This window comes from Rhinoraja longicauda, chromosome 30 (assembly GCF_053455715.1).
Source record: "Rhinoraja longicauda isolate Sanriku21f chromosome 30, sRhiLon1.1, whole genome shotgun sequence".
NCBI classification, from domain to species: domain Eukaryota; kingdom Metazoa; phylum Chordata; class Chondrichthyes; order Rajiformes; family Arhynchobatidae; genus Rhinoraja; species Rhinoraja longicauda.
In genome coordinates this window covers 15,305,678-15,331,572 of record NC_135982.1, presented here as the reverse complement: position 1 = coordinate 15,331,572, position 25,895 = coordinate 15,305,678, and the positions used below count along the sequence as shown (strand labels likewise).

Below are 25,895 nucleotides of genomic sequence, written 5' to 3'. Positions count from 1 at the left end.
ACGTATAGGATTATTAAGGGGTTGGACAAGTTAGAGGCAGGAAACATGTTCCCAATGTTGGGGGAGTCCAGAACAAGGGGCCACAGTTTAAGAATAAGGGGTAGGCTATTTAGAACTGAGATGAGGGAAAACCTTTTCAGTCAGAGAGTTGTGAATCTGTGGAATTCTCTGCCTCAGAAGGCAGTGGAGGCCAATTCTCTGAATGCATTCAAGAGAGAGCTGGATAGAGCTCTTAAGGATAGCGGAGTCAGGGGGTATGGGGAGAAGGCAGGAACGGGGTACTGATTGAGAATGATCAGCCATGATCACATTGAATGGCGGTGCTGGCTCGAAGGGCCGAATGGCCTCCTCCTGCACCTATTGTCTATTGTCTATATTGTCTAATGTCTACTGTGGCACAAGTCACAGAAAATGTTAATAGTGGTCACGGGAGGAATGTGTCACAATACACAGTGCATCGCACCCTGCTGCACACGGAGGACCAACAGCATAATTAAGCAGGTGGTCATAATGTTTTGGCTGATCGGTGTATATTTCGGAAGAGCAAAGGTGTGTCTATATGTCTGACGAGATGGAGAGAACAGTGAATAGGGTTAAATCATGTAGCTTCAGGTACAGACAGTGGATAAAACAGTCATTCAAAAGCTAGGAGGAAAAAAATATCTAAAATGAAGAAAATATAGTCATTAACTTTGAATGCATATGGCATTTGCAACAAGGTATTTGAACTAATACCAAACATAATAAACTGATTTGATCTAATACACTTTCCAAAGCCGTAGATTCCTTGAGCAAAGCTGGAAATAAAATACTCCTGAAAATTTCAGAAAAGCTCGGCAAAATGTAAAAGGATCAGAGATAAAGACGGCAAGGGGGAAAGGGGAGGTTAGCCTGAAAATTTATAGACGTGGAACTATTACGGTTAAAAGACAAGATATAAAAAAAGGCAGAAAACATAATAAAGAGTAATTTATGGACCATTTAATAGTGATCATAGTACTAGTCAGTATATAGATCAGGAAATTAGAAGAGCATGTACCAATGGTTATTCAATAAACACACGGGAATTGAGTCATTATTAACGTTTACAATTTTTATGAATAATTAAGATTCTGGAATTAACAAAACAATTAATAATTTACCGATGGCATTAATCTGGGTGAGACTGTCAATAAAGAGTACCACAACAAATTACAAAACATTCATAAATGTACAAAATTGACATTTTTGATGAATGATTTTCAGTGCAGACAGACACTGCATTTTGACAAGAAAGAAACAAGAGGAAACAATTAGAGAATACATCCAGATTGGAGTCAAGGGTCAAAAAGATCTTGGAGAATAAAACAGAAATCTATAAAGCCGTACAAAACCAAGCCGTACACAAGCGGTTCAGAGTGAGAGAACTGAAAGGTAATGCAAAAACCTCAGTGATATCAATTTATACAATGCCAATGGTGAAGCTGCAGGGACACAGCAGAGGATACACAATACATTTACATGGATGGTTATAACAGGGTGAATAGACTGGGACCCTTATCACTTGAATAACAAAGTTGAATAATAATTTAATGATCTCATGATTTTGATGGGGATTTTGAAAGACAGAGCATTTGCACTTATTAATCAGAACACAGCTATCAGTCATCAATATAGGAGAATCATTGCAAAGACTTCCCATCCCTGCCTAGAGAGGAACACGAACACGAAACATGCTGCTAGGATATTTGTCACCAATTGCCAGAAGCGTAAAGTAGTAGAGCATGAAACAAGTCCTTCGGCCAAACATGTCCATGCCGACAATTGTGCTCATCTATGTTAATCCCATTTACCCACATTAGGTCCAGCATATTCTAGGCTGTGGTGGCACAAGTGCATGTCTAGATGCTTCATTAAAGTTGTGAGAATCCCTGTCTGCACCATCCCTTCAGGCTGGGTGTTGCAGCCATTGATCTTCTCTAAAACTCCTTTCGCTCATTTTAAACTAAAGCCCTCTTGTTTTAGACACCCCTGCCAAGGGACGAAAAAGATTATTACTAACTAACCTATCGATTCCCCACTTAATATGGAGCATTTTACGTTGGTACATGGATGCTAGTAAGAGAAAGCTAAATGAATGCATGATGAACATAGAAGATTGAACACTACAGTACAGGAACAGCCCTTCACCCCACAATTTCCATGCCTAACATGATGTCAAGTTAAACTAATCTTCTCTGCCTGCATGTGATCCGTGTTCATACAATCCCTTCATATCTATGAAACATTAATAGAAGTTAAGGGAGCAGTCATGGGAAGTTAGCAGGATGCTAAAGTGAAGCTCAACTTCTGGTGTGAAAATTAGTCGGGTTCAAGAGCCTGAGAAATTATTTACAAAAACTACAGATGCTGGAAATAAAACCAGAAAATGCACCAGTATTTCTCTCAGCACGCACTTCTGCACCCTGGAATGTGCTAGCCAGCAGAATTAACTTGCTGGCATTTTCTTAAACCAGAAGAACAACAGGTTTCGGACAGACCAAACTATGTCTGTTAAGCTTTAGGCTGCAACAAGAGAGATCTGAAACACCTCAACTCACCATTCAGATCTATTACCAGCAGCACCCATTGTGATACATGATAACATCATCCTGAAGGTTGCTGTAGCCATTTTGTTCCACAAACCTTTTAGCCAACTATAACTAAGACAAACATGAGCTTGGTGAAGAGGCCCTCATCATCCTTCTGGGAAGGTTGCAACCTCTGAGACTCAATGCTGAGTTTAAGATATTCAGGAGGAAAAAAAAGTCCTTTATTTTTCCTTCTCTCCACAGCAATTTTCTCTTTCATTTTGCTCACCTCTTTTTTTTAAACCGGTTCTTAGAGCAATTATTTTCACACAGAGTGTGGTGGGTGAATGGGAACGAGGTGCTGGAGGAGGTAGTTGAGGCAGGGACTATCATGACATTTACGAAGCAATTAGACAGGTACAGATACAATTAGATAGGACAGATTTAGAGGGATATGTGCCAAAGGCAGGCAAGTGGGACTAGTGTAGATGGGACATGTTGGTCAGTGTGGGCCGAAGTGTTCCACACTGCATGACTATGACTCTACAGGGCTTAAGACAACGAGAGCAGGAGTATGCCCACTGCTTCTCTCAAGCCTGCCCCAGCATTCAATAAGAGCATATTTGGTCTACACCAGGCCCATTACCTCCTCTGTACCAGATGACACAGCTCCCAAATCCCCTGATCATTCAAACATTTTGTCCAACTCCATTTTAAATATTTCTAACAATCTAGCCTCCACCACTCTCTGGGCAAGAAAACTCTAGATATTCGACACTTTGCAAGATGTTCACACTCAAATAATTGCCTCCCCCCTCCCCCCTCTTGTCTTGTAACTATGTCCCTCAATCAAAACTCTCCCACCAGCGAAAAGTCTCAAAATCTGCTCTAACAAGTCTCCGCATAATCTTATGGTTCAATAGGTTCACGCCTTATTCTTCCAAATTCAAAAAAAATACAGACCCCAACCTTTTAGCCTCTTTTGATAGGAATCCCAGGAATTGATTGAAAGAGATAGCATGGGAACAAGCCCTTTAGTTGGCCAAGTCCATGCCGACCATCGATCACCCATTCGCACTAGTCTGTTAGTGTGAAGACTATTAGTCTGAAGAAGGGTTTCGACCCGAAACGTCACCCATTCCCTCTCTCCTAGATGCTGCCTGACCTGCTGAGTTACTCCAGCATTTTGTGATACCTTCATTTGTACCAGCATCTGCAGTTATTTTCCTACCCATTCACACTAGTTCTGTTATCCCACAATCACATCCACTCCCTACACACTTTGGGCAATTTACAGTGGTCAAATAACCTACAAACGCGCATGTCTTTGAGATGTGGGAGGAAACCGGCGTACACTGAGAAAACCCACATGGTCACAGAGGGAGCGTGCAAACTCCACACAGTCTGCACCCAACATCAAGATTGAACCTGGGTCTCGCACTGTGAGGCAGAAGCTCTACCAGCTGTGCCACTGCGCCCTTGAAATTAACCAAGTGAATCTCCTTTGGACTGCCTCTTGTGCTGCTAAATCTCTCTATACTTCATGCATTTGCAATCTTAGACTTTAAACTGTCAAGATACAGTGTGGAAACAGGCCCTTTGGCCCACTGAGCCAGTGCCAACCAGCAATCACCCTGCACACTGGCACTATCCAACACAGTAGGGACAATTTATAATTTACAGAAGCTAATTAACCTACAAACCTGCACGAGTGTGGGTGCATGCATTCACAGGGAGGACATACAAACTCTGTACAGACAAGCACCCATAGTCAGGATCGAACCCAGATCTCTGGCGCTGTAAGGCAGCAACTTGATCGCTGTGCCACCCCAGCCTATTTTAATTTAGACGACAACCTTCCTCTTGATTCCACTTACTGAAGGGATCATTTTTGGTCTGCACCTTATCACATTTTATTTCTTCTGTTCTCTTCTCGCTTCCCCATTTATTTTCTCAGTTCCCAATTCTGCTGAGGAGCCCTTGACCAAAGATCAACCCTGCTCCGCACCCCCACTGCAGCTACTTGACCCACTGAGTGCTTCCGGCACCTTCTGTTTTGACAACTGACATGTTATTATTTGTCAGTGCGATTGAAAGATTTTCATTGCTAAAAGTGGTGTTGGCATAAACGCAGCGAATGGTCAAATATGTGGCACAATTACATAGCGGACTTGAGTCCCAAATAATTTCTGTTTCGATCTTCACCCCAGACCAATCTGAACATTTTACCTTTTTAGTTTTGGGATTTTTGGTAGATAAGACTGGAGCTTTTGGTTTATAACTGGTGCAGTAAAGGGTTTTCTTTAACCAACTACACGCAGATGTAGGTCAACCCTACACAGGAGGAGTGTGCGACTGGACAAAAAAGACCTAGGGATTGCATCACTGCTACCACACTATGCAGCAGTGTGGACAGATAGCGAGTTTACTTTAGACCTTACTTCAGAGATACGGCGTGGAAATAGGCTCTTTGGCCCACCAAGCCAACACCAAGTGACCACCCAGTACACTAGCACTATCCTACACACTAGGGACAATTTACAGAAGCAAAATGTACATCTTTGGAATGTGGGAGGAAACCAGAGACGACCCACACAGTTACGCCTATAAACTCCGTACAGACAGCACCTGCAGTCAGGATCAAACCCAAGTCTCTGGCACTGTAAGGCAGCAATTCTATCGCTGTGCCACCCTGTGTTCTGAGTTGTGTTGAGGTGAAAACAGGTTCAAAGACAACGCAAGCACAGAGAAGTAGACCAAGGTTCCTCTTAGAACATAGAATAGTACTTTGCAGGAATGGGCCCTTTGGCCCACAATGTTTGTGCTGAACTTGACATCAAGATAAACTAATCTCATCTGCTTGGATATGAGCCACTTCCCCCCATTCTCCGCATATCCATGTGTTTCGGGGATCAGATTGCTGCTGGACTGCCCTCCACTTGGCCTTGCAGTCTGAAGGGTCTAGACCCGATACATCACCCATCCCTTCTCTCCAGAGATGTTGCCTGTCCTGCTGAGGTACTCCAGCATTTTGTGTCTCTCTACTTGGACAGTTCAGCAGCAGAGGCCGACTCGTTTCTAGTCCAGTTCTGTTCGTTCTGAGATCAATATGGAATGCAGGGTCTGTGGCATCGGTGGGACAGGACGTGGTCAATCTAATGGCCATTTCTGCTACCGGAGGGATAATAGACAATAGGTGCAGGAGGAGGCCATTCAGCCCTTTGAGCCAGCACCGCCATTCAATGTGATCATGGCTGATCATTCTCAATCAGTACCCCCCTCCCACCACCTTTGCCAGGATGAAAAGATCTCAGTTCCATCATGGTTTCTCCTACTCCATTTTGAGTGGCCTGCGTCATGGGGGCACAACACACGATGCTGCCTCTGGCAGTGTTACAGGGGCCTGGATCAATACAGACAGTAGGTGCAGTCTGTGTGGTGTTTGCATGTTCTCCTCATCAATGCATGGGTTTCGCCCAGGACCTCCGGCTTCCTCCCGGATCCCAAAGACGTGCTGGTAGGTTAACTGGCAAAGGTGGTGGGAGGGTGGCACCGGGTCCTACGCTACCCATCTGCCCAACCTGTCGAGCAATTCCCACATCCCACACCGACCTCAGAACCCATGGAACTGGAGTGGAAGCAAGTCACCCTTACTGCTGCTCAACTGCCCGAGAAGAGGAATTTAATTCTGATATTCCATGCTTCCTTGCTCCAATTATGCTTCAAATCTATTTTCTCCTGAATGAAAATGGGGGCAGGAGAATTGGGGAGGAAGTGGAAGGGGGAAGCTTGTGAGAGAATAGATGGAGACTCGAGAAATTGCAGATACTGGAATTTTGAGCAATTAACGAACTGCTGGAAGAACTTAGCAAGCCAGGCTGTATATGGCTTGGAGAAGAACTCATCTCCATGTCACCCATGAAATGTCATGAAACCCAGGAAGTTATCCAGATTTACCAAGAAGTGCCCAAGCATAAAATACCAGGACTACCGAACCCAACCAACTGGTCGGAGAAAGTGGACATGTCCACAAATCCCATTTGCTAATAACTTCACTGCTACAGCAAAGTTGTACACACCCTTCACAAACGTTATGGCATTCTCTATTGATCCTCACTCAAATCCTATCACATCCATATGTGGGCTGCTACTCATATATTCACATCTCATCTACAGCACACATTTAACCACGAGGGCTTTAAGTGTGGCAGGCATCACGCAGTCACCTGTGCTCTCACTTTCTCACAGATGAAGAGGCACACAATCCCCTGCAGTAACAATGAGCTGGCAGCGATCAATGTCTGTGGCTTAGTTACCTGGTGAGAGAGCTCGCCATTATCAGTTCAGTTTAGTCTATTGTCACATGTTTGCTGGTAGAGTGAAAATTACTGGTACAGTGAAAAGCTTTTGTTGCGTGCTAACCAGACAGCGGAAAGACAATACGTGATTACAACAGAGCCATTGACGGTGTATGGATACATGGTAAGGGAATAATGTCTAGTGCAAGGTAAAGCCAGTAAAGTCTGATCAAAGATAGTCGCTGGGTCACCAATGAGGTAGATAGTAAATGGCAGATGGTGTGGATGAAAAGGAAGATTCAGTTTCTCCACTACATGTCTGAGGGTCATCAATGAGGTAGACCATTGTAATGGGCACTCCAGAGTCAAGTGCCATGGCAACACAGACATCACCAAAGATGTCAGCCTCAATCTGATCTCCCACCAGCTCTCCTGATCTTCACAACCATTGCCTTCAACTTCCCACCACTGCCATTTGACCAACACCCCTTCTGTTACCCACTGGGCACGTGCCACTGAAGGCAAGATGTTGTAGATTCAAGCCCGTCTGCTCAGCTCTGAGCAGCTCTAAGCTTCCTCCACGGCTCGCTGTCAAGAGGTAGACAGGCACTAAGGACGTACATGGAACTGATTAGCTGACTGTCTTTGCCTTGATTCACTGCATCACAAGGGTTCGGGATATTGATTAAGTCGTGCTATATAAGCGGGTTTGTCAGGTGGAAGCTGAAATTTCAGCATCAGCAGGGAGGTACAGATAAGGAGGACAATTCAAAGCAGAACTGTGCTGTGTTCACTCATGGGACATGGGCACTGCTACTCAATCAGCGATTAATGACTACTGTAACCCCTTCACCTGTGGCGGTTTGTGTCGAAGATTCATAAGAATAGAATGAGGCCATTCGGCTGATCACAAGTTCATAAGTTCCAGTAGCTGAATTAAACCATTCGGCCCATCATGTCTGCTCCTCATTTCAATCATGGCTGACCCATCTTTCCATCTCAACCCCATTCTCCTGGTTTCATCCCACAACTGCTGACACCCTTACTAATCAAGAATTTGTCAATCTCCGCCTTAAAAATACCCATCGACTTGGCCTCTGCATCTATCTGCGGCAATGAATTCCACACATTCACCTACGTATTCCCACGGTATTATTAAATGGACTGCTGCAAGATTTTAACCCAGCTACAAGGCGAAGGACAATTGCTTCCACGCTGAGATGGCCTGCAACTTGGGGGGCAAACTTGAAATGAATCACCTCATTACGATTTGTTTGTTTTTTTTAAACTACTTTCCTTTCTCTTTCACAAGGCAGAGTAGATGAAATTTCAGGATCTATCAAAGCAGCCTAGGAGAACTATTGTATGCATGCATATTCAGTTTAGTTTACAGATGCAGCATGGAAACAGGCCTCCCAGCCCACCAAGTTTGTTGGTTAATTGGCTTCTGTAAGTTGTACCTCGTGACCAGATAGTGCTAGTTTCTGGGTGATCACTGGTCAGCGTGGATTTGGTGGGCTGAAGGGCCCATTTCCACATTGTATCTCTAAACTAAACTAAGTCCAAACCAACCATTGATCACTCATTCTACTTCTATGTTATCCCACTTTCTCATCCACTCAGGGCAATTTACAGAGGTCAATTAATTGACAAACCCGCATATCTTTGGGATGTGGGTGGAACCCAGATCACCCATGGTCACAGATTGAACATGCAAGGCACAGGCAGCACCCGAGGTCAGGATCCAAACTGGGCCTCTGGAACTAAGGGGCAGCGGTTGAACCACAGTGCCCCAAGTGCTTTACGGGTGTCCATACATCAGTTACAGAGTGAGTGAATACTCAGGGTAATTATTGAGCGTGCTTTTGCCTGGAAGATGCTCAGCCCGAGCAGTGTTGGAACCAAGCGAGCGGAGAGCAGTCCAGCTTGCGCTTTGTTGATATTGACAAGGCCTTCATTGTTGACCAAACTCTCTCGCTGCAGGATACCAAATTGCCCAGCCACAATGAAGTGTTTGGTCCAGGAATGTTTATGATAAATGGCGACTCCAGGATTCTGAGAGTGGAGTAGTCAGCGTAGCAATGACAGGCGTTTTGGCAAACTGGATCCAAAATTTGCTTGGTGATAAGGAGCAGAGAGTCGTGGTGGAGGGTTGTTTCCCTGCCAGGAAGTCAGAAACCAAATGGTGTACCACAGGGATGTGTGCTGGGATCTTTGTTATTTGTTATGTGAATATCGAGTAAGTTTGCTCTCAACATGGAGGATGGTAGAGCTTTTGTTAGTGAAGGTTGTTGTCCAGGAGCAGGGGAATATAGATCATCTGGGCAGGGAGGCAGAACCATGGCATATGGAACTTAATGTAGACAAGTGCGCAGTAATGCAGTTTAGGTTATCTCAAACTGGCCAGGCATATACGGTAAACTGCAGGGACCATAGAAGCTGTGACGTACAGAAGAGATGCAAGCTTCCTGGGATGTGATTATCGGTCTGTGCGTTCACTACTTGTATTTTCAAGAAGTAAATGCCTGACGGCTTCCTAACTTCCTCTGCCCCTTCACCCTGGGTAGAGTTGTCCCAATTCAACCATGGACCTCCGGACCCAACAGCTGACAGGGGCACAGTGATCGCATCCCCTTCCTGCCTTGGAATTATTAACCTCCAGACATATTGCTCCTCATCAGTTGCACTAATATCTCTGTTCACCAAACATTCTGGAAAGAGAGACCTACCCGCCACGAGGTCGCCCCTTCTGCCAAGTCACCTTTGCCTCAGGGGTGTCTCCTCCTCAAAGCCACACTGGTGGTCCATAGTCCCTCAGTATCCTGTCTACTGCCTGTATGCAGAGATTCATTACTTATCAAATGCAATTAGACAGAATACTACTCAGCCAAAATACTTCACACCCTGAAGTGATGACAAAAATTAAGAAAATACTTTATAAAGGGGATGGAGGCCAATTCATTGGATGTATTCAAGAGAGAGTTGGACATAGCTCTTAGGACTAATGGGATCAAGGGATATGGGGAGAACGTAGGAACAGGGTACTGATTCTGGATGATCAGGCATGATCGTATTGAACGGCAGTCCTGGCTTGAAGGGCCGAATGGCCTACAGCTGCATCTATTATGTTTTTATAAGCAGAAAAACACCAACAACCAAACTCCCAGTCTCACCATTTCTTCACAGTTGAAACTTAAGGAAAAATGGTAAACGCAAACTTCCATCATTTGAACTATTGACATGTCTCATAAAATGACTGTATGTAATTGTCAGCAGGCTTTGCAGAGTAACTTTACTTACCCCATTGTGAGGATGCACCAGCCACCCCCAATCTCCCTGTAATGATGCCGTATCCAGCAGGTTGACTGAAACAGAAGGAGGAATATTTGTCATGTTTACTGCACATAATAAACTTTTGATTCCTCAATGCAAAACATCTTTGAACAAAAGCAATTAGTGCACGCCAGGATTTAAAACCAGTAAAGAATTGATCCAGTCTAGCCTGTGGACTGGCATACAGTAAGAAGAAATGAATTCTATGAAAGAAATTGCCTCAAAGTGCAACTGCAGGATGATCTTTTTGCCAAGAGAACAAAGTTAGAAATTCACAATGTCCCTTTTAGAAAAGTTATCGCCCTGATTAATGCTTTACTTCCAGTGTGCATGTACATAAACCGGCCCTCTGCAGCCTGGGACTACAGAAGCATGACAGGATTCCAATAGACGAGGACAGATATTCACTGCCAGTGACAAATGGCTGAGATCTAGTGCAACTGTTTGGCTCTGCAAGTGGGTTAGATCGTTAGACACCTAGTTATTAACACTAAAGTGTCCTATGGCGATACCTCGGGAAAAGTGAGCTTAAGAGTTTAGATTTTGAAGGCACACTGAGTCCACGCCAACCAGCGATTGCCCCCTACACTAGCACTATCCTATACATAAGGCACTGTGCACACGGCAACCAGCCAACAGTCGCTTGTCTTTTTCTTTTTGTTTTCACTTTTAATTTCAAGTTCTTGTGTACCTTGTTGGGTGTTGTCAGACCATCTGTTGGCAGACCAATTTTCCTCCAGGGATGAGTAACGTTTTATCGTATTGAATACTAGGGACAAATTTACGTAAGCCAATTAACCTACAAACCTGCACATCTTTGGAGTGCGAGAAGAAACCGGGGACCCTGGAGAAAACCCACACAGTCACAGGGAAAATGTACAAACTCTGCACAGATAGCACCGGCAGTCAGGATCGAACCCAGGTCTCTGACGCTGCAAGGCAGCAACTCTACCGCTGCACCACCACGCCGCCCTGGGTTGCGGAATGGGTTGCTAGGCGGCTTTGGTGGAAGTGTCTGGATTTTTTTTTCCGCAGGGTGCTCATAATATCTAGTTTGATGTTGCTAGAAAGACAGCATGAACCCTGAAGAGTTGTGTTTGGGTTGGGGAAACAGGAAAAGGAATGGGCAGCAGAAGCTGTGGAAGAATATATTACAACGTGTAGGAAAGGAAGAGGATAGGCCTACCATTACTACTGCACATATACAAGTTCAGGATGTCCAAAAAGGAAAACAAAAACAGCCAATGAAACATTTTGTTGTGGAGTCACTTTTGCAACAAGTATGAACAGCCTGCAACAGTAACAAGATAATATGACCTGATAACACATCGATAGTCTTGCTGACTTAAGAAAAAAAATGTAGGTCGGGACCCAGAAAGCTGACAGGATACCTGCCTTCTTAAGCTGGGGCAGTGAATTTAAGAGCAGGGATGTCATGGTACAACCTAACAATATGTTTTATAAGGCCACTGCAAGAATACTGTAGTAGACAGACTACAGGAAGGCGTAGGAAGGAATTGTAGATGCTGGTTTACACTGAAGATAGACGCACGATACTGGAGTAACTCACCAGGATAAGCAGCATCTCTGGAGAGAAGGAATGGGTGACATATTGGGTAGAGACAGTTCTTCAGTTTGAAGTGCCTCTTGTAATATTAAGTAATTTCACTGCTCATTGAAGGCCAAACATGAAAACAGCAGTGTAAACAGTACCACGGAAATACCATGAAGTGACGAAAAAGATAAAAATATAAAATAATCACTTTTCTCTTTAAATTCTATAAATGGAATTAATTTAGCTCCTATCAGGAAATTCAGGCCACATGATGTTAACAAATGCAGCAAACCAGAAGTGGTGACAATACACACATGGCCTGATGGGACCGGTCAAAGATCAAGATTACATACAACCCACCTGTTGAATATCCAGCTAAATTATAGAAACAAAGAATTGCAGATGCTGGTTTATACCAAAGATAGACACAAAGTGCTGGAGTAATCTGGAGGAAAAGGATAGGTGACATTTCGGGTCAGGACTTTTTGTCAAGTCTGAAGAAGGGTCCCAACCCGAAACGTCACCTATCCTCTTCCTCCAGAGATGCTACTTGACCTGTTGAGTTACTCCTACATGTTCTGTCTATCCATCTGATTTACACTGCCTGCTGTTGTGATTCTCAAATTACTGGCTCCTAATTCCAGATTTACGACGTCACTAAATCCCAATCTACTGGGTCCACAAGTCTATCTTGACTGAAGCCGCTGATTCCTATTTTACTGTCACTGCTCATTTCCCGAACATTGGCACGATTAATTCCCAATATACTGCTCTCCAAGAACTCTTTTTACTTCAAGTGTTCCGTTTCACCATTTACTGGTGCCCCAAATTGTACTTCGACAATTGCCTCCAATTTGTGTTAATCCCATTTCCTCGTTTTCAAGTAAGCCAGATCTCTCTGGTGTCTAATTATTTATGACCCCAAGTTCCTCCAGTACTGGCACCTCATTTACTGGTGCCTTGATTTTCCTCACTTGCTGGTGCCAAAGTTCTTTACTGCCTCTGATTGTTCATTTCCTGAGGACCCAAATTCCTTACTCACAGGTCTCTGGGATCTCATTTGCTATAATAATTATTTCCACATTTACAAATGCCCATTTTCTGATGTTCCCAACTCCCAATTAACAATGCCCCTTTATTGCCCATGTACTGGGACTACAAATACATAATTTACACATGCCCCTATTTCCCCATGGCCTGGTGACCTTAGATCTGCCATTTTAGTTGCCCTCAAATTGTCTTTTCATACTGCCCTTGAATACTGGTGTCCTGGCTTCCCTAGTTACTATTGCCAATATTGTCCTTTTTATTCGTGTTCCCAATTCCATATTGATCTATACTCCGTATTCCCTTTCTATGGATCCCACTAATTCTCAGTTCAGTGGTACTTCAAATCACCATGTTCTAGTGTTCCCGTTTCCCAACTGTCCCAAATTCCCCATTTTCGGATACACCCGATTAACTATAAAATGCCCCCGCTTTGGCTCATTTCCTGATGGACTGAATTCCTAATTTATCAGTTTCCTAAATTCTATGATATCAAGTTTCAAGTTTTCCAATGACCTATTTACTTGTGTCAATCCCCTTTCCTTATTTGCAATAGTGTACTGTTCTCCATGTTGCAACGCCTCTCATTCTACAAATAGTGCAAGACCACAATTTCCCTTTTCTGCTGCAGTTGGTTCCATTTACTGGTGATCCTTACCGGTAAGAAATGGGAACAGCTGCAGCAGAAAAGGGAAATTGTGAGCTTGCACTATTTCCTAATATGCCATGTTCTGATGTCCCTAACTTCACAACTACAAAAGTCCCTAAATCCTCATCTATGGACTGTCCCACTTACTGGCAGCTCAGTTCCTGAAATTCAATGCCTCCAATTCCACATCCACTGGGGTTTCCCATTCCCATCTAATTGGGTTAATAGCTGACTGTCGGGCTCAATGTAAATAGTCAGCAAAGACAATTGGGCCAAATATTGTTTCCATGCTGTATTGTATTATAATTTTTATTTGCTATTGCTGATACTTCAAATTACCCTATTCCCATGTAGTGGAGCCACTGTACCATCTACTATCCACCTCATTGGTGACCCTGGGACTATGGACTATCTTTGATCGGGTACCTTGCTCTAAACCGTTATTCCCTTATCATGTGCACACTGTGGATGGCTCCATTGTAATCGCGTATTGTCTTTCCGCTGACTGGTTAGCACGCAACAAAAGCTTTTTCACTGTCCCTCGGTACACGTGACGATAAACTAAACTCCCCCCCCCCCCCCCCCCCCACACCACCCCAACCCCAAATATCCCATTCATACCAAATTCCAAAGTCCCTCATTCCTCCTTGACGATTCCCCAATTCTTCACTAACTAATTGATACTAATCTCTCTTTTGTGGGGATGGATCCCAAATTCCCCTTTTTTTTTATCTTGCACCCCTCATGTGTTCATTTCCTAGTGCGGTGCGGTGCTTCACAAATCACCTGTGCGCACAAATTTGATAGCGTTGCGAATTCCCCACTTTCTGGCGCCTCTAATTCCCCGTGTGGCGTTTTCTACTCTCCACCACCCCGACCTCTCACACAGTGAAACATCTAATACCATCTTTATTTCCGAATATCTCAATATTAATTTATATGAGCACGTGTACAAAAGCAGTGCTGAATTCACGGCCATCCATTTTGTGTTGCGAACAAAAATAGATTATCCTCACATCTACATTTACACCACCCCCTCCTCCTCTCTCCCCTCCTCCTCTCTCCCCCCCCCCCCCCTCCTCTCCCCCCCACTCCTCTCTCCCCTCCTCCTCTCTCCCCCCCTCCTCTCTCCCCCCTCCTCTCTCCCCCCCCTCCTCTCTCCCCCCCTCCTCTCTCCCCTTCTCCTCTCCCCTTCTCCTCCTCTACACCCCTCCTCCTCTCTCCCCCCTCCTCCTCTCTCCCCTTCTCCTCTCCCCTTCTCCTCCTCTACACCCCTCCTCCTCTCTCCCCTCCTCCTCTCTCCCCTCTCCCTCCTCCTCTCCTCTCTCCCATCCTCCCCCCCTCCTACTTACATCAGACGCAAAGTCACCGTGCGACCACGGTGCACAATAAACCCCTTAGGCCTTGGAGTGCTAGTGCGAGCACTGTGCAAACTTTGTGTTCTCTGTTGAGAATCAAGTTTTCTGAGCTTATTGCGAACTGCGTTTTCGCATTAATTGGCACACGGGGGAACACCCCCGTTGGTCCGGCTCCGGCTGGAGCTAACGAGTGCCTCAAAGTTGCCCTGCGCTTTTTAAAGAGGACACGCAAGAGGTTGCAGATGCTGGAACATTGAGTGCAAAAACAAACTAACTGCTGGAGGAACGGTGGGTCAGGCAGCATCTGTGGAGGGGAATGGGACAGTCGACGTCTCGGGTCGGGACCCTTGGTTTGGCTGCGGGGACCGATGAAAGGGCAGCGTGGGTTGCTCGCTCTTGTAGGATCAACGGGAGGTTCATAATGAAGAAATGTGGACAGAAATGTTACCTGCCCGCGCAACCTGAAACCACTTTCGAGGTGCGCACTCCTTAGTGGTGGGAAGAAACAACTCCGGAGATCCTGAAGTAACATGGCTTGTTCTCCCTCGTGACAAATACACCGGAGGACCGCCCGGTCACACGGGGGGGGGTGTTGAAGACTCCAGGGTGCTGGAGTCACCGCTAACTTTGACCCACTTTCCCCTCTTCAATCCCGCCAAACTTCCCCGACAGCTTCACTTTAGCGCAAACACTGCCCTGAAACGCACAGGTCCGGGCGCGAACTGTAAACGAAAGATACAGATGGAGACCGAAAGAAAGATAGGAACCCTTCTCTGTATTTCAGTTTGAAGAAGGCTCAGTCTGAAGAAGGGTCTCGACCCGAAACGTCGCCCATTCCTTCTCTCCTGAGATGCTGCCTGACCTGCTGAGTTACTCCAGCATTCTGTGAAATAAATACCTTCGATTTGTACCAGCGTCTGCAGTTATTGTCTTATACTTCTCTGTATTTCAGTCTGAAGAAGGCTCAGTCTGAAGAAGGGTCTCGACCCGAAACGTCACCTATCCCTTTTCTCCACAGACGATGCCTGGCCCGCTGAGTTACTCCATCATTTAGTGTCTGTCTTCGGTATAAACCAGCATCCGCGGTTCCTTCCTCAACTTTGCCGGAGATTTGATCCACCTGGCGGATGCGGGGTCAGTAGATGTGTGGGGAGGAACTGCTCATGCTGGTCCACACTTACCCAAAATGCTGGAGTAACTCAGCGGGTCAGGCAGCATCTCTAGAGAGACGGAATGGGTGACGTTGCGGGTCGAGACCCTTCTTCAGACTGGCAGGACATAGAATAAAGGGACGTCCAACACAGAGAAAGCCCTTTCCCCCCCTAACTCGGCCGTGTTGACTTATCGACGTCAATTCCATTTAGCAGCATTAACGCCGTAAACATCCACTCTTTCCGATTCAAGTACCTGTCCAACTATTTTTAAACATTGTAATTGGCTTCGCCTCCCTTGCAAGTTCGTTCCAGATAACCACCGGCCTTTGTGGGGGGAGAGGGGGGGGGGGAATACCCCTCAGATACCCCTTTTAAATCTTTCCCCTCTCACCTCAAATCAGTGCCTTCAAATATTCCCTTATGGTTGCAAAGGGAATGTGCGTTTAGATTCCTCTACAGTTGGCCGGCAGTGCTCGGCAGTCAACGCGTCCTCGCCACCCCGACTACAAAGTCTAAAGTCTAAAATTGGAAAAAGAAGGGTCGCGACTCGAAACATCCATCGCTTGTCCATGTTCTCCTGTTGGGCTTCTCCAGCACTCTGTCTTCCAAAAAAACAATGTATCTATCTCCGCCCTTATAACGTTGTAAACCTCTACAACGCCAACGTTCAGCCTCGCATATTTCAGTGAAAATAAACGCAGTCCTCCAGACAACTATCGCCCTGCATCCCAGGCAACCTCCTGGTGAAAAACAAAGACCCGCGGATGCTGGTTAACAAACAAAAAAGACTCAAAGTACTGGAGTAACTCAGCGGGACAGGCATCGCCGCCGGGGAACATGGACAAGTGGCGTTTCAGGTCGGGACCCTTCTTCCTCCTAGAGAATCTTTTCTGCGCTCCCTCAATTGCTGCCGCACTCTTCCAGCAGTGCGGAGAGCGGCTTTGTCCACGTTACTCCAAGTGGGTCTAATGTGGGGTACAATCGCAATGCCACTGACGGAAACACATCGAATCCCGCTTTCCCGAAACGTCCTCAAACCACAGCATTGGGACCCGCATGTGATCACCAAGATCACCTTCCGTTCACCGTTGGGGGGAATCCAGAACCAGGGGCCACAGTTTAAGAATAAGGAGTACGCCATTTAGAACGGAGAGGAGGAAAAACTTTTTCAGTCAGAGAGTTGAAAATCTGTGGAATTCTCTGCCTCAGAAGGCAGCGGAGGCCAATTCTCTGGATTTTTTTCAAGAGAGAGTTAGATAGGATAGCAGAGTCAGGGGGTATGGGGAGAGGGCAGGAACGGGGTACTAATTGTTAATGATCAGCCATGATCACATTAAATGGCGGTGCTGGCTCGAAAGGCCTCCTCCTGCACCTATTGTCTATTGTCTAAGTACAACTCTCCCACCATATTCCGAACCGTCTGTGTGTGTGCGTGTGTATATATATATATATATATATATATATATACATGTATATATAACTGCCAGTAACTTAGTGCAGCGAAGCCTTTCCCGAATTGATGAAAGCCATCGTGAACTAGTCCCGAAATTATTCCCCATGCCACCTGCTGTATTAACGGGTTCTTAATTGTAATTTGGATTTGAAACACTCCAAATCCAAATAGATCCTTACCAGACTAATACCTCGAATATGTAGAAAGGAACTGCAGATGCTGGTTTACACCGAAGACAGGCGTAAAATGCTGGAGTAACTCAGCGGGACAGGCAGCATCTCTGGAGAGAAGGAATAGGTGACGTTTCGGGTCGAGGCCCTTCTTCACTCGGACTAATTTCTGGTGAAAGGTTAAACAGGTTAGGCTTGTGTCCGCTGGAATTTAAACCGAGCGAGCGTGGCAGGTTCGGTTTGAATAAAATATCTCCTCTTGCGGGAGAATTTAGAAGTGTGTGTGTGTGTGTGTGTGTGTGTGTGTGTGTGTGTGTGTGTGTGTGTGTGTGTGGCGTGGGGTCACTATTTAAACTTAGGAATCGCCTTTTTTAAAGATTTGTGGCAATTTTTCTCTCTCAAAAAGTAAAGTATTTCCTATTAGTTTCTTCAAAGCAGAGTCATGGAGTATTTCAGGACAGATGTTTGTAGATTCTAGTTAAGCAGCGGCAATGGAGAGTTAGAAGAGTTCACTCCGGGTGGGCCGGAATACTGTTGCGATTACAATTGGGAATGGCCGTGAATTAGATTGAATGGCCTGGCTGACTCGAGCCCCCATCCGTGTTAGTCGTGTGTTGATTTGACTTAACTTTGACACTGTAGCCGAGGGGATCGGGTGACATTGGTCGCGGATAACGGGCGAGAAGCGTTTATCTGTCCTGGGGGGAGGCTGCAAAGTCGGAAATTAAATTACTGCACTTTCTTCCGATCTCATCACATCTGTCACGGTTGTACGAGAAATTACATGAGAAGATGGACACAAACTGCAGGAGTACCTCAGCGGGATAGGCAGCATCTCTGGAGAAAAGGGGAATGGGTGATGTTTCTTCAGATTGGAACATCGCCTTGCATTTGTTTGTCTGTAACTTTTTTTTCCTGCGTTAAAACGTAATAAAAATGCGGGTTGTTTGGAGCAGAAACCACAAAAATCAAAATAAACAAAGGTCTGGAGAGAAAAAAAAATGGTTGTAAAATGTTCTGGTTAATTTGTCACTGTGACTGGGTCAAGCCAACCAATGTTTCGGAATAAAAACTTGTCACATCTGATTCCGCTGACTGATTTTCTTTCGCTCCTCGGGTCAAACACGCAGAGCCCCAGCCGTGGGTTATATCACCATTCAGCGGCGAATGTAATCGGCAATTAACGTGGGCATGCGATGCGGACATTTCCGTGAGAAAAGACACGAAGTTGTGGAGTAACTCAAGCGGGTCAGGCGGCATCACTGGAGAACACGGAACGGCGGCGTTTCGAGTCGGGACCTTTCTTCAGATCGCTGAGTTATTCCAGCACTTTGTGATTATTTCTTGTTGTTTTTGGTAAACTAGCATACGCAGTTCATAGAAACATAGAAACATAGAAAATAGGTGCAGGAGTAGGCCATTCGGCCCTTCGAGCCTGCACCGCCATTCAATATGATCATGGCTGATCATCCAACTCAGTATCCTGTACCTGCCTTCTCTCCATACCCCCTGATCCCTTTCGCCACAAGGGCCACATCTAACTCCCTCTTAAATATAGCCAATGAACTGGCCTCAACTACCTTCTGTGGCAGAGAATTCCACAGATTCACCAATCTCTGTGTGGAAAAAAAACGTTCCCATCTCGGTCCTAAAAGACTTCCCCCTTATCCTTAAACTGTGACCCCTTTTTCTGGACTTCCCCAACATCGGGAACAATCTTCCTGCATCTAGCCTGTCCAACCCCTTAAGAATTTTGTAAGTTTCTATAAGATCCCCCCTCAATCTTCTAAATTCCAGCGAGTACAAGCCGAGTCTATCCAGTCTTTCTTCCTTGTGTGAACATCGCCGTACATTCACGCAGTCGAGGTGCGGCCAGCTATCCGCCCATGTTCAACGTTAATGCCGACAGGTTTCCACAACTCGCTTAATTGCTCAATCTATTTAATTTCTTGTTTAAACTGCAATTATGGGCGTAATTATAAATCGTTCAGAATTTTTAGCGCAATTATTTGAGCCCTCGAAAATGATCAAATTTGCCATGCGATTTTTTTTATCAGAGCGATGTGTTTACCATTAAGTGAGAGCTCCCAAATGTGAAGTTTTTCTATCCGCTTTTCTAAGAGGCGGAAACACTGCAAATTGAACGAAACGTAAAGGCGTCAAAGGTGACGGTGATGAGGCAGGAGAATGGGGTTGAGAGGGGGGAAAATAGATGAGCTGTGATCGGATGGCGGAGTAGACTATTGTCTATTGTCTATTGTCTAGACTGGATGGGCCGAATGGTCTAATTCTGCTCCTATGTCTTATGGTCGGTCGTAAGTGCTGGGGACAAAAGTAAACTGGTTTCTGCATGAGACTGGGCAGTGTCCGTGGCTGCTGCTACCCTTTCTGTCTCTGCGCTTCACCGAACACTTGCCTACTTCAGAGATTGGTTTGTTTATTTAGCCCTGGCCTGTTGCGTTGGCCAATGACCCGAAACTGCCACCTGTCCCCGCCATTCACACCTGCACAGAACACATCCTGCACACAGAGACACGTTTTATCCTTACTTTTCACAAATATTTAAAAAAAAACAAATATTTTAAAAAAAACAAAGCCCCCCCCCCCCCCCCAATGGAAATAAATAGAAAACAAACTTAACATTAAAGATAGATACAAAATGCTGGAGTAACTCAGCGGGACAGGCATCGAATTCCTGTCCACATTAACATTGAACAAGGGGGGAAAGCTGGCTGTACCTCGACTGCGTGAATTCACGGTCATGTTCACACAAGGAACTGCATATCCCGGTTTACCAAAAACATTAAAAAAAACACAAAGTGCTGGAGTAACTCAGCGATCTGAAGAAGGGTCTTGACTCGAAACGCCGCCTTTCCACGTTCTTCAGTGATGCCGCCTGACCCGCTGAGTTACTCCAGCATTTTGTGTCTATCTTCGGTGTTACCAGCATCTGCAGTTCCTTCATACAAACTTAGCACTAATGCGGGGCTGCGGGGTTTCCGCTCAGGCGGAGGTTAGTTGGAGGGCACGGGATGTTTATTTTACTTGGAGAAAGGGAACAAGTGGTGTCTCGGGTCGAGACCCTTCTTCAGACAGTCTCGACCCGAAACGCCACCTATTCCTTTTTCTCCGGAGATGCCGCCTGACCCGCTGAGTTACTCCAACATTTTGTGTCTATCTTCGGTATCAACTAGCGTCTGCAGTTCCTTCCTACACACGTTTATTTTTGTTGTTGGAGAAACATAGAAAGTAGGTGCAGGAGTAGGCCATTCGGCCCTTCGAGCCAGCACCGCCATTCAATACGATCATGGTTGATCATTCAAAATCAGCGCCCCGTTCCGGCATTTTCCCCATATCCCTCGATTCCCTTAGCCCGAAGAGCTAAATCTAACTCTCTCTTGAAAACATCCAGTGAATTTGCCTCCACTGCCTTCTGTGGCAGAGAATTCCACAACTTCACAACTCTCTGGGCGAACCGGTTCGCTTGAGAGGCGCTGCTGTGAAAGTAAGATCAAGAGAAAATGTAAGATGTTTAAATTACTGGCGAGTTTTTTTTTTTACAAAGTAAATGGGCTACAGGTTCCGCTGTTTGAGAGCAGATGGGGAGAAGGCATGGATTTCGGGTGGTTGCGAAAAAACAAGATCAGAGGCTAAGCGTCCGGATTTGCCCAACGATTTGAAGGATGCGCTGAAAACGAGAAACGCTTGTGGGAAGTTTGCGGGAAATCCGGAGATTTCCCTATGTCTTTATTCGATAATATTTCTTTCTGCATCCCCAAATTTTTTATCAATTCAATTTATTTGAGTATCTGAAATGTTTATTTCCACGCCGTTAGAAGTGTGTGTGTGTGTGTGTGTGTGTGTGTGTGTGTGTGTGTGTGTGTGTGTGTGTGTGTGTGTGTGTGTGTGTGTTTTGTTTTGAGCGTGTTAGGGTTTTGAAACTCCCCGTTATCTTTCGGACAAACCTCCCTCTAGCCTGAAGCACCTTTAGACTCACGCCGCGGGAGGTAACACCTCATCAGCGCTTCCTCGTTGCTTTTATTGCTCAAGTATAATGTGGTGGCCATTTGCAGTCATTCCGAGAATATATCCTGTAATTAGTGACAATTTAAAGTAATTTGATCTTCCCTGGTGCTGTTTTCTCAATTGTTAATTATTTCATGCATAATCCATGCAGTTCAATGTTTGTAATTTTTTTAACGCCTTCATTCCCATTGATTGCGCCTTTTTAATTGATTTTTCGTCTCCGTTAAGAGTCCTGCTCGTTCAGAAGGAATCTTATATATGAAAATGAATCGACCGTTCAACAGAAAAGCGTAGTCGGCGCGGAGTTGCGGCGATTGAGTTATTCGCTCCACCACTGAACACTTACACACACACACACACACACACAACACACGAACACCGGGCTTTTGGCGGCTTCTGAACCAGTTTGCTTGAGAGGCGCTGCTGGAAAAGCTTCAATAACCGGCCCCGGTTCGAACGCCACTCCCGTGATTATTTGAACGCGTGTGGTTTAGATTGGGAAGATCGGCGCGGCGCGGATTCCGGGCAAACTTAAGAGGTGGTCAGAAGTTCCGCATCGATGGCGAAAACTCGGCTGCGTTGAGTTGGGGATCGGAACCATTGGACGGTCGGGAACGGAGAGAGGAATTAATTGCACAAGGCACGTCGATGAGACAGACCGTGGACACAACTGGAAATTAAATTAAGGAATTAAACCTAATGTGAACATAAACCAATGTTCAAACATCGGCCCCATAACGAATGCAGAACCGTGCAGTTGAAAGGTGTAATTGATAAATATTTTTTTTAAATATAGATTAGTCTTTAAATTATTCGAATATTAACATTATTGGTCAGCCGGCGCCTGAAATTGGTAGAATTTAGACAGTACATTTATGAACGCGTTCTGTGTAATTCCCTGCGTGGGAAACTGACAACTATACTGACATGTTTGAGGTGAGTACATTAAAAAAATATATAGTTTAAAATTCAATTCGCTGAGTTAATTCAGGACGGAGCGAAGATGTGCGTGTTATACCATCACGGGCAAAATAAGGTGCAAATTGAAAAGGCGCAAGGTTTGTTCTACCCGGCTTGATCTTGGCGCCAGCCGGATTGGATGGACTGTCCAGTCCACTTGCAAGTAACTCCTAAAGAAAGAGTTGGCGGGACCACAAATCAAAACAGCTCTCCTCTTCACAGGAGGAGCGAGTCTAGAAAATAAAGAAAACAAAAGGAATAACGGTAAAATATCACGGTGCTGCAAATCTGAAATAGAAACTGGAAACGTTGCAAGTAATCGCCAGATCACACAGCATCTGTGGAGAGACAGAGGTCCAGCGTTTACTGTGTGTGTGTGTGTGAATTGTACAACGAGACATTGACCTCGAAATAAAAGTGTAATCCGCACAAAACGTGGTAGGATATAAAACGTGTACAGTTTTTCAAAGCTGTGATGGTAAATAGGTCGAGGAGTGCCGTAAAGTCCGGGCAGAAACGTTGTAAAGTGGGTTACATATACTAACGGGACATCAGGCGAAACTACGGCGTAATCACCACAGGTTCACGTTCGAAGGAAAAATCAGATTCAGGGGGTGCTGCTTTGACGGATGCCGCAAAACTGATCTGACTAGCTTCGTTTTAGTTCTAATTGGACATGTAGGATGTAGTTGGTTGTCCAAGAAGCTGTTTTTGCGTTTTATTAAAAGCGGCAGTCGTTTCACAGCCAAGCTTGCACGTTTGTTTAAACTACTGGAGGGTTTCGTGCTGTCAGGTAGGACGTTTATTTTACACGTGAAACGCTTTCGCTGTGTATCAGAAACGAAGGTGAAATACGAGGCTCGAGGGGTTTAACACAACTGACAACCGATTTATAAAGGATTGAATAAAGAGAAAGCTCTAAGAAAAGTGTGTCGAACCTGTATCGTTAAAAGAGGTTACTTTTTATATTGACGATTTAAAAAAAAACACGACTGTAAAGTTGAGGAGGGCGGAGGGAGGGGAGGGGGTTAATTATGAGCCGATACGCGCAATAAAACTCCCACACGTTCAGAGTAATTTGCCTGAAACTCACCCCATCCCCTCCCTCCACTCACTCACACATACACTCCTCCAGCACCACCTCTGAGAAACCAACTCCGAATGAAACTTCCCAACCCAACTTACTGTGGGCCAACATACAACAATATTCATATCTGTGAACTTGTAAAATAGAAATGGCGGGGATCATTTCAGGAATCGGGGAAACGCCAGGGGAACGAGACGTCACCAATATGTCAGATTTGAACTGAGGGTTGAGAGGAGCGATATTGAGTCTGGAGAAGGGTCTCGACCCGAAACGTCACCTGTTTCTTTTTTTCTCCAGAGATGCTGTCGTACCCCGCTGAGTTACTCCAGCATTTTTGTGTCTATCTGCGATATTTTATATATATCAGCTAACTCTGTCTCTCCTGACAATCCCAATCCCAGTCCAAGTCCCAGTTAGTGATTAGACATGTGCCGTACACATAATCAATAATGCACGCCTTATAGGAGCGGGGGTGGTGGGGTATAGTTACACAGTCGTGGATGCAGAGAGCATTTCAATCGCCGGCACCTTCAACACAACCCATGATGTTGTCAACACAAGAGTTGGAGTTTCACGTGGGTGAAGCCAGGGGCAGCTGACGCCAGCTGCCCTCTCACGCCCTCTGTTCTAAGGGAGGCCAACAGACCTTCTCACCCCCAGTCCGGACGCAACAAAGCCTAGTGGCTTTGGGGAGGGGGTGGGGAGCAGGGTGGGTGGGGGGGGGGGTAGATGAGGTGGAGAGGGGAGGGGGAGCTTCAGTACCCAGTACCGGACACAGTAGGTGCCATCACCACCAACACGATTAAAAGCACCCACCGTCCAGCGCACACCAGACCCGTTCCAGAGCCGATTGAACTTCTCCAATATCTGCAGGGTGAGGCGAGAGGAGCGGCCGTGCCTTTACACAGTGAGGCGGCCGTGCTCTGCCACCTTGAGCTGCCATCAGCTTTATTTTGTTGTTTTGTTGTGAATCCCAGTTACATGTTGCCCCCGCTAGATCGGCCCGCTTACCTTCGTTTGGCGGCAGGGTGATGCAGTGCGATCCGCAGAAGATATTCCACAGTAAGAACCAGAGGCACGGTCCCGAAGCCATGGCTGCCGCTGCCTGTGAGTGTGAGTGTGCCTGTGCGAGTGTGTGCGCGCCGGTTCTGTGTACAAACACTCGCAGCATCTCCCCACCGCTCACTACACTTTAAACCGCAGCACCGACCGTGGGCGGGACGAGCTCGCCGCTGCTGCCTGTCAGCTCCTCCATCCTATCCCCACCCGAGGATGCTTCTCAACATCCAACCGGGGCGCTGGGTATCAATCCTCGCCGCCCAATCAAAGACCTCACGGTCAACTCCATCCGCAGGACAACTGGGTGAAATATTTGGAGTTGGGACACCGTTTACCTGCAGAAAAGGTCTCAATGGAACTAAACCCCTTTCTCCGCTGTGTAGGAACTGCTTTTAAACCGAAGATTGGCACAAAAAACAAACAAACTAGAGTAACTCTGCGGGTCAGGCAGCTTCTCTGGAGAGAAGGAACAGGTGACGTTTCGGGTCGAGACCTTTCTGCAGACTGAGAGTCAGGTCCAACCCTTCTGCTGTGTCCGTTCAATAAATGTGAAATAATAAATCAAATTTGCCGGATGATTTCTGAAACCCACGCCGACTGGGTCCCCAACACACACACACACACACACACACACACACACACACACACACACACACACGGTGGAGGGGAATTTTGTGGACATTTGTTGCAGGTTTTAGACAATAGACATTAGGTGCAAGAGGAGGCCATTCGGCCCTTCGAGCCAGCACCGCCATTCAATGTGATCACGGCTGATCATTCACAATCAGTACCCCGTTCCTGCCTTCTCCCCATACCCCCCTGACTCCGCTATCATTAAGAGCTCTCTCTTGAATGCATTCGGAGAACTGGCCTCCACTGCCTTCTGAGTTTCGCACGGTCGGTGCTGAGTTTTAACTGAAACACCCTCACGGTCGCTGAATTAATTTGGCAGCGAGACCAAACACTGCGGAGAGGTGTTTATCAAAAACATCTCCTTTCCAAATTAATTCCGAGCTAATGATCATTTCTACGAATCGCCCCACACCTGAAAAACACGCTAGACTTAACATCTCACTTGCCATTTACTTGTGTTCTTTCTCGATTAGTTGTTGTATCCAAGGACGGGCGGCGAGGAAACAGCATCAACTTCGCCGAGCTGTTTCGGCGATCTATTTATTCTCTGTTCGTTGCGGACCT

At 45.8% G+C, this 25,895-nt stretch overlaps 1 protein-coding gene across 3 annotated transcripts in view; it reads right to left on the bottom strand.

Annotated features, from left to right (window-relative positions):
• The window catches only part of epha8 (eph receptor A8), a 331,222-nt gene extending 306,428 nt beyond the window's left edge, over positions 1-24,794 (bottom strand). For all 3 annotated transcript variants that reach the window (XM_078425132.1, XM_078425133.1, XM_078425134.1), the window contains exons 1-2: positions 24,651-24,794; positions 10,148-10,212 (exon numbers count right to left, since the gene is read on the bottom strand). In XM_078425132.1, coding sequence (XP_078281258.1) covers positions 10,148-10,212; positions 24,651-24,732 — 147 coding nt within the window. In that variant the 5' untranslated portion in view covers positions 24,733-24,794. The remainder of the gene's footprint in view (positions 1-10,147; positions 10,213-24,650) is intronic.
• Between the last annotated feature and the right edge of the window lie 1,101 nt (positions 24,795-25,895).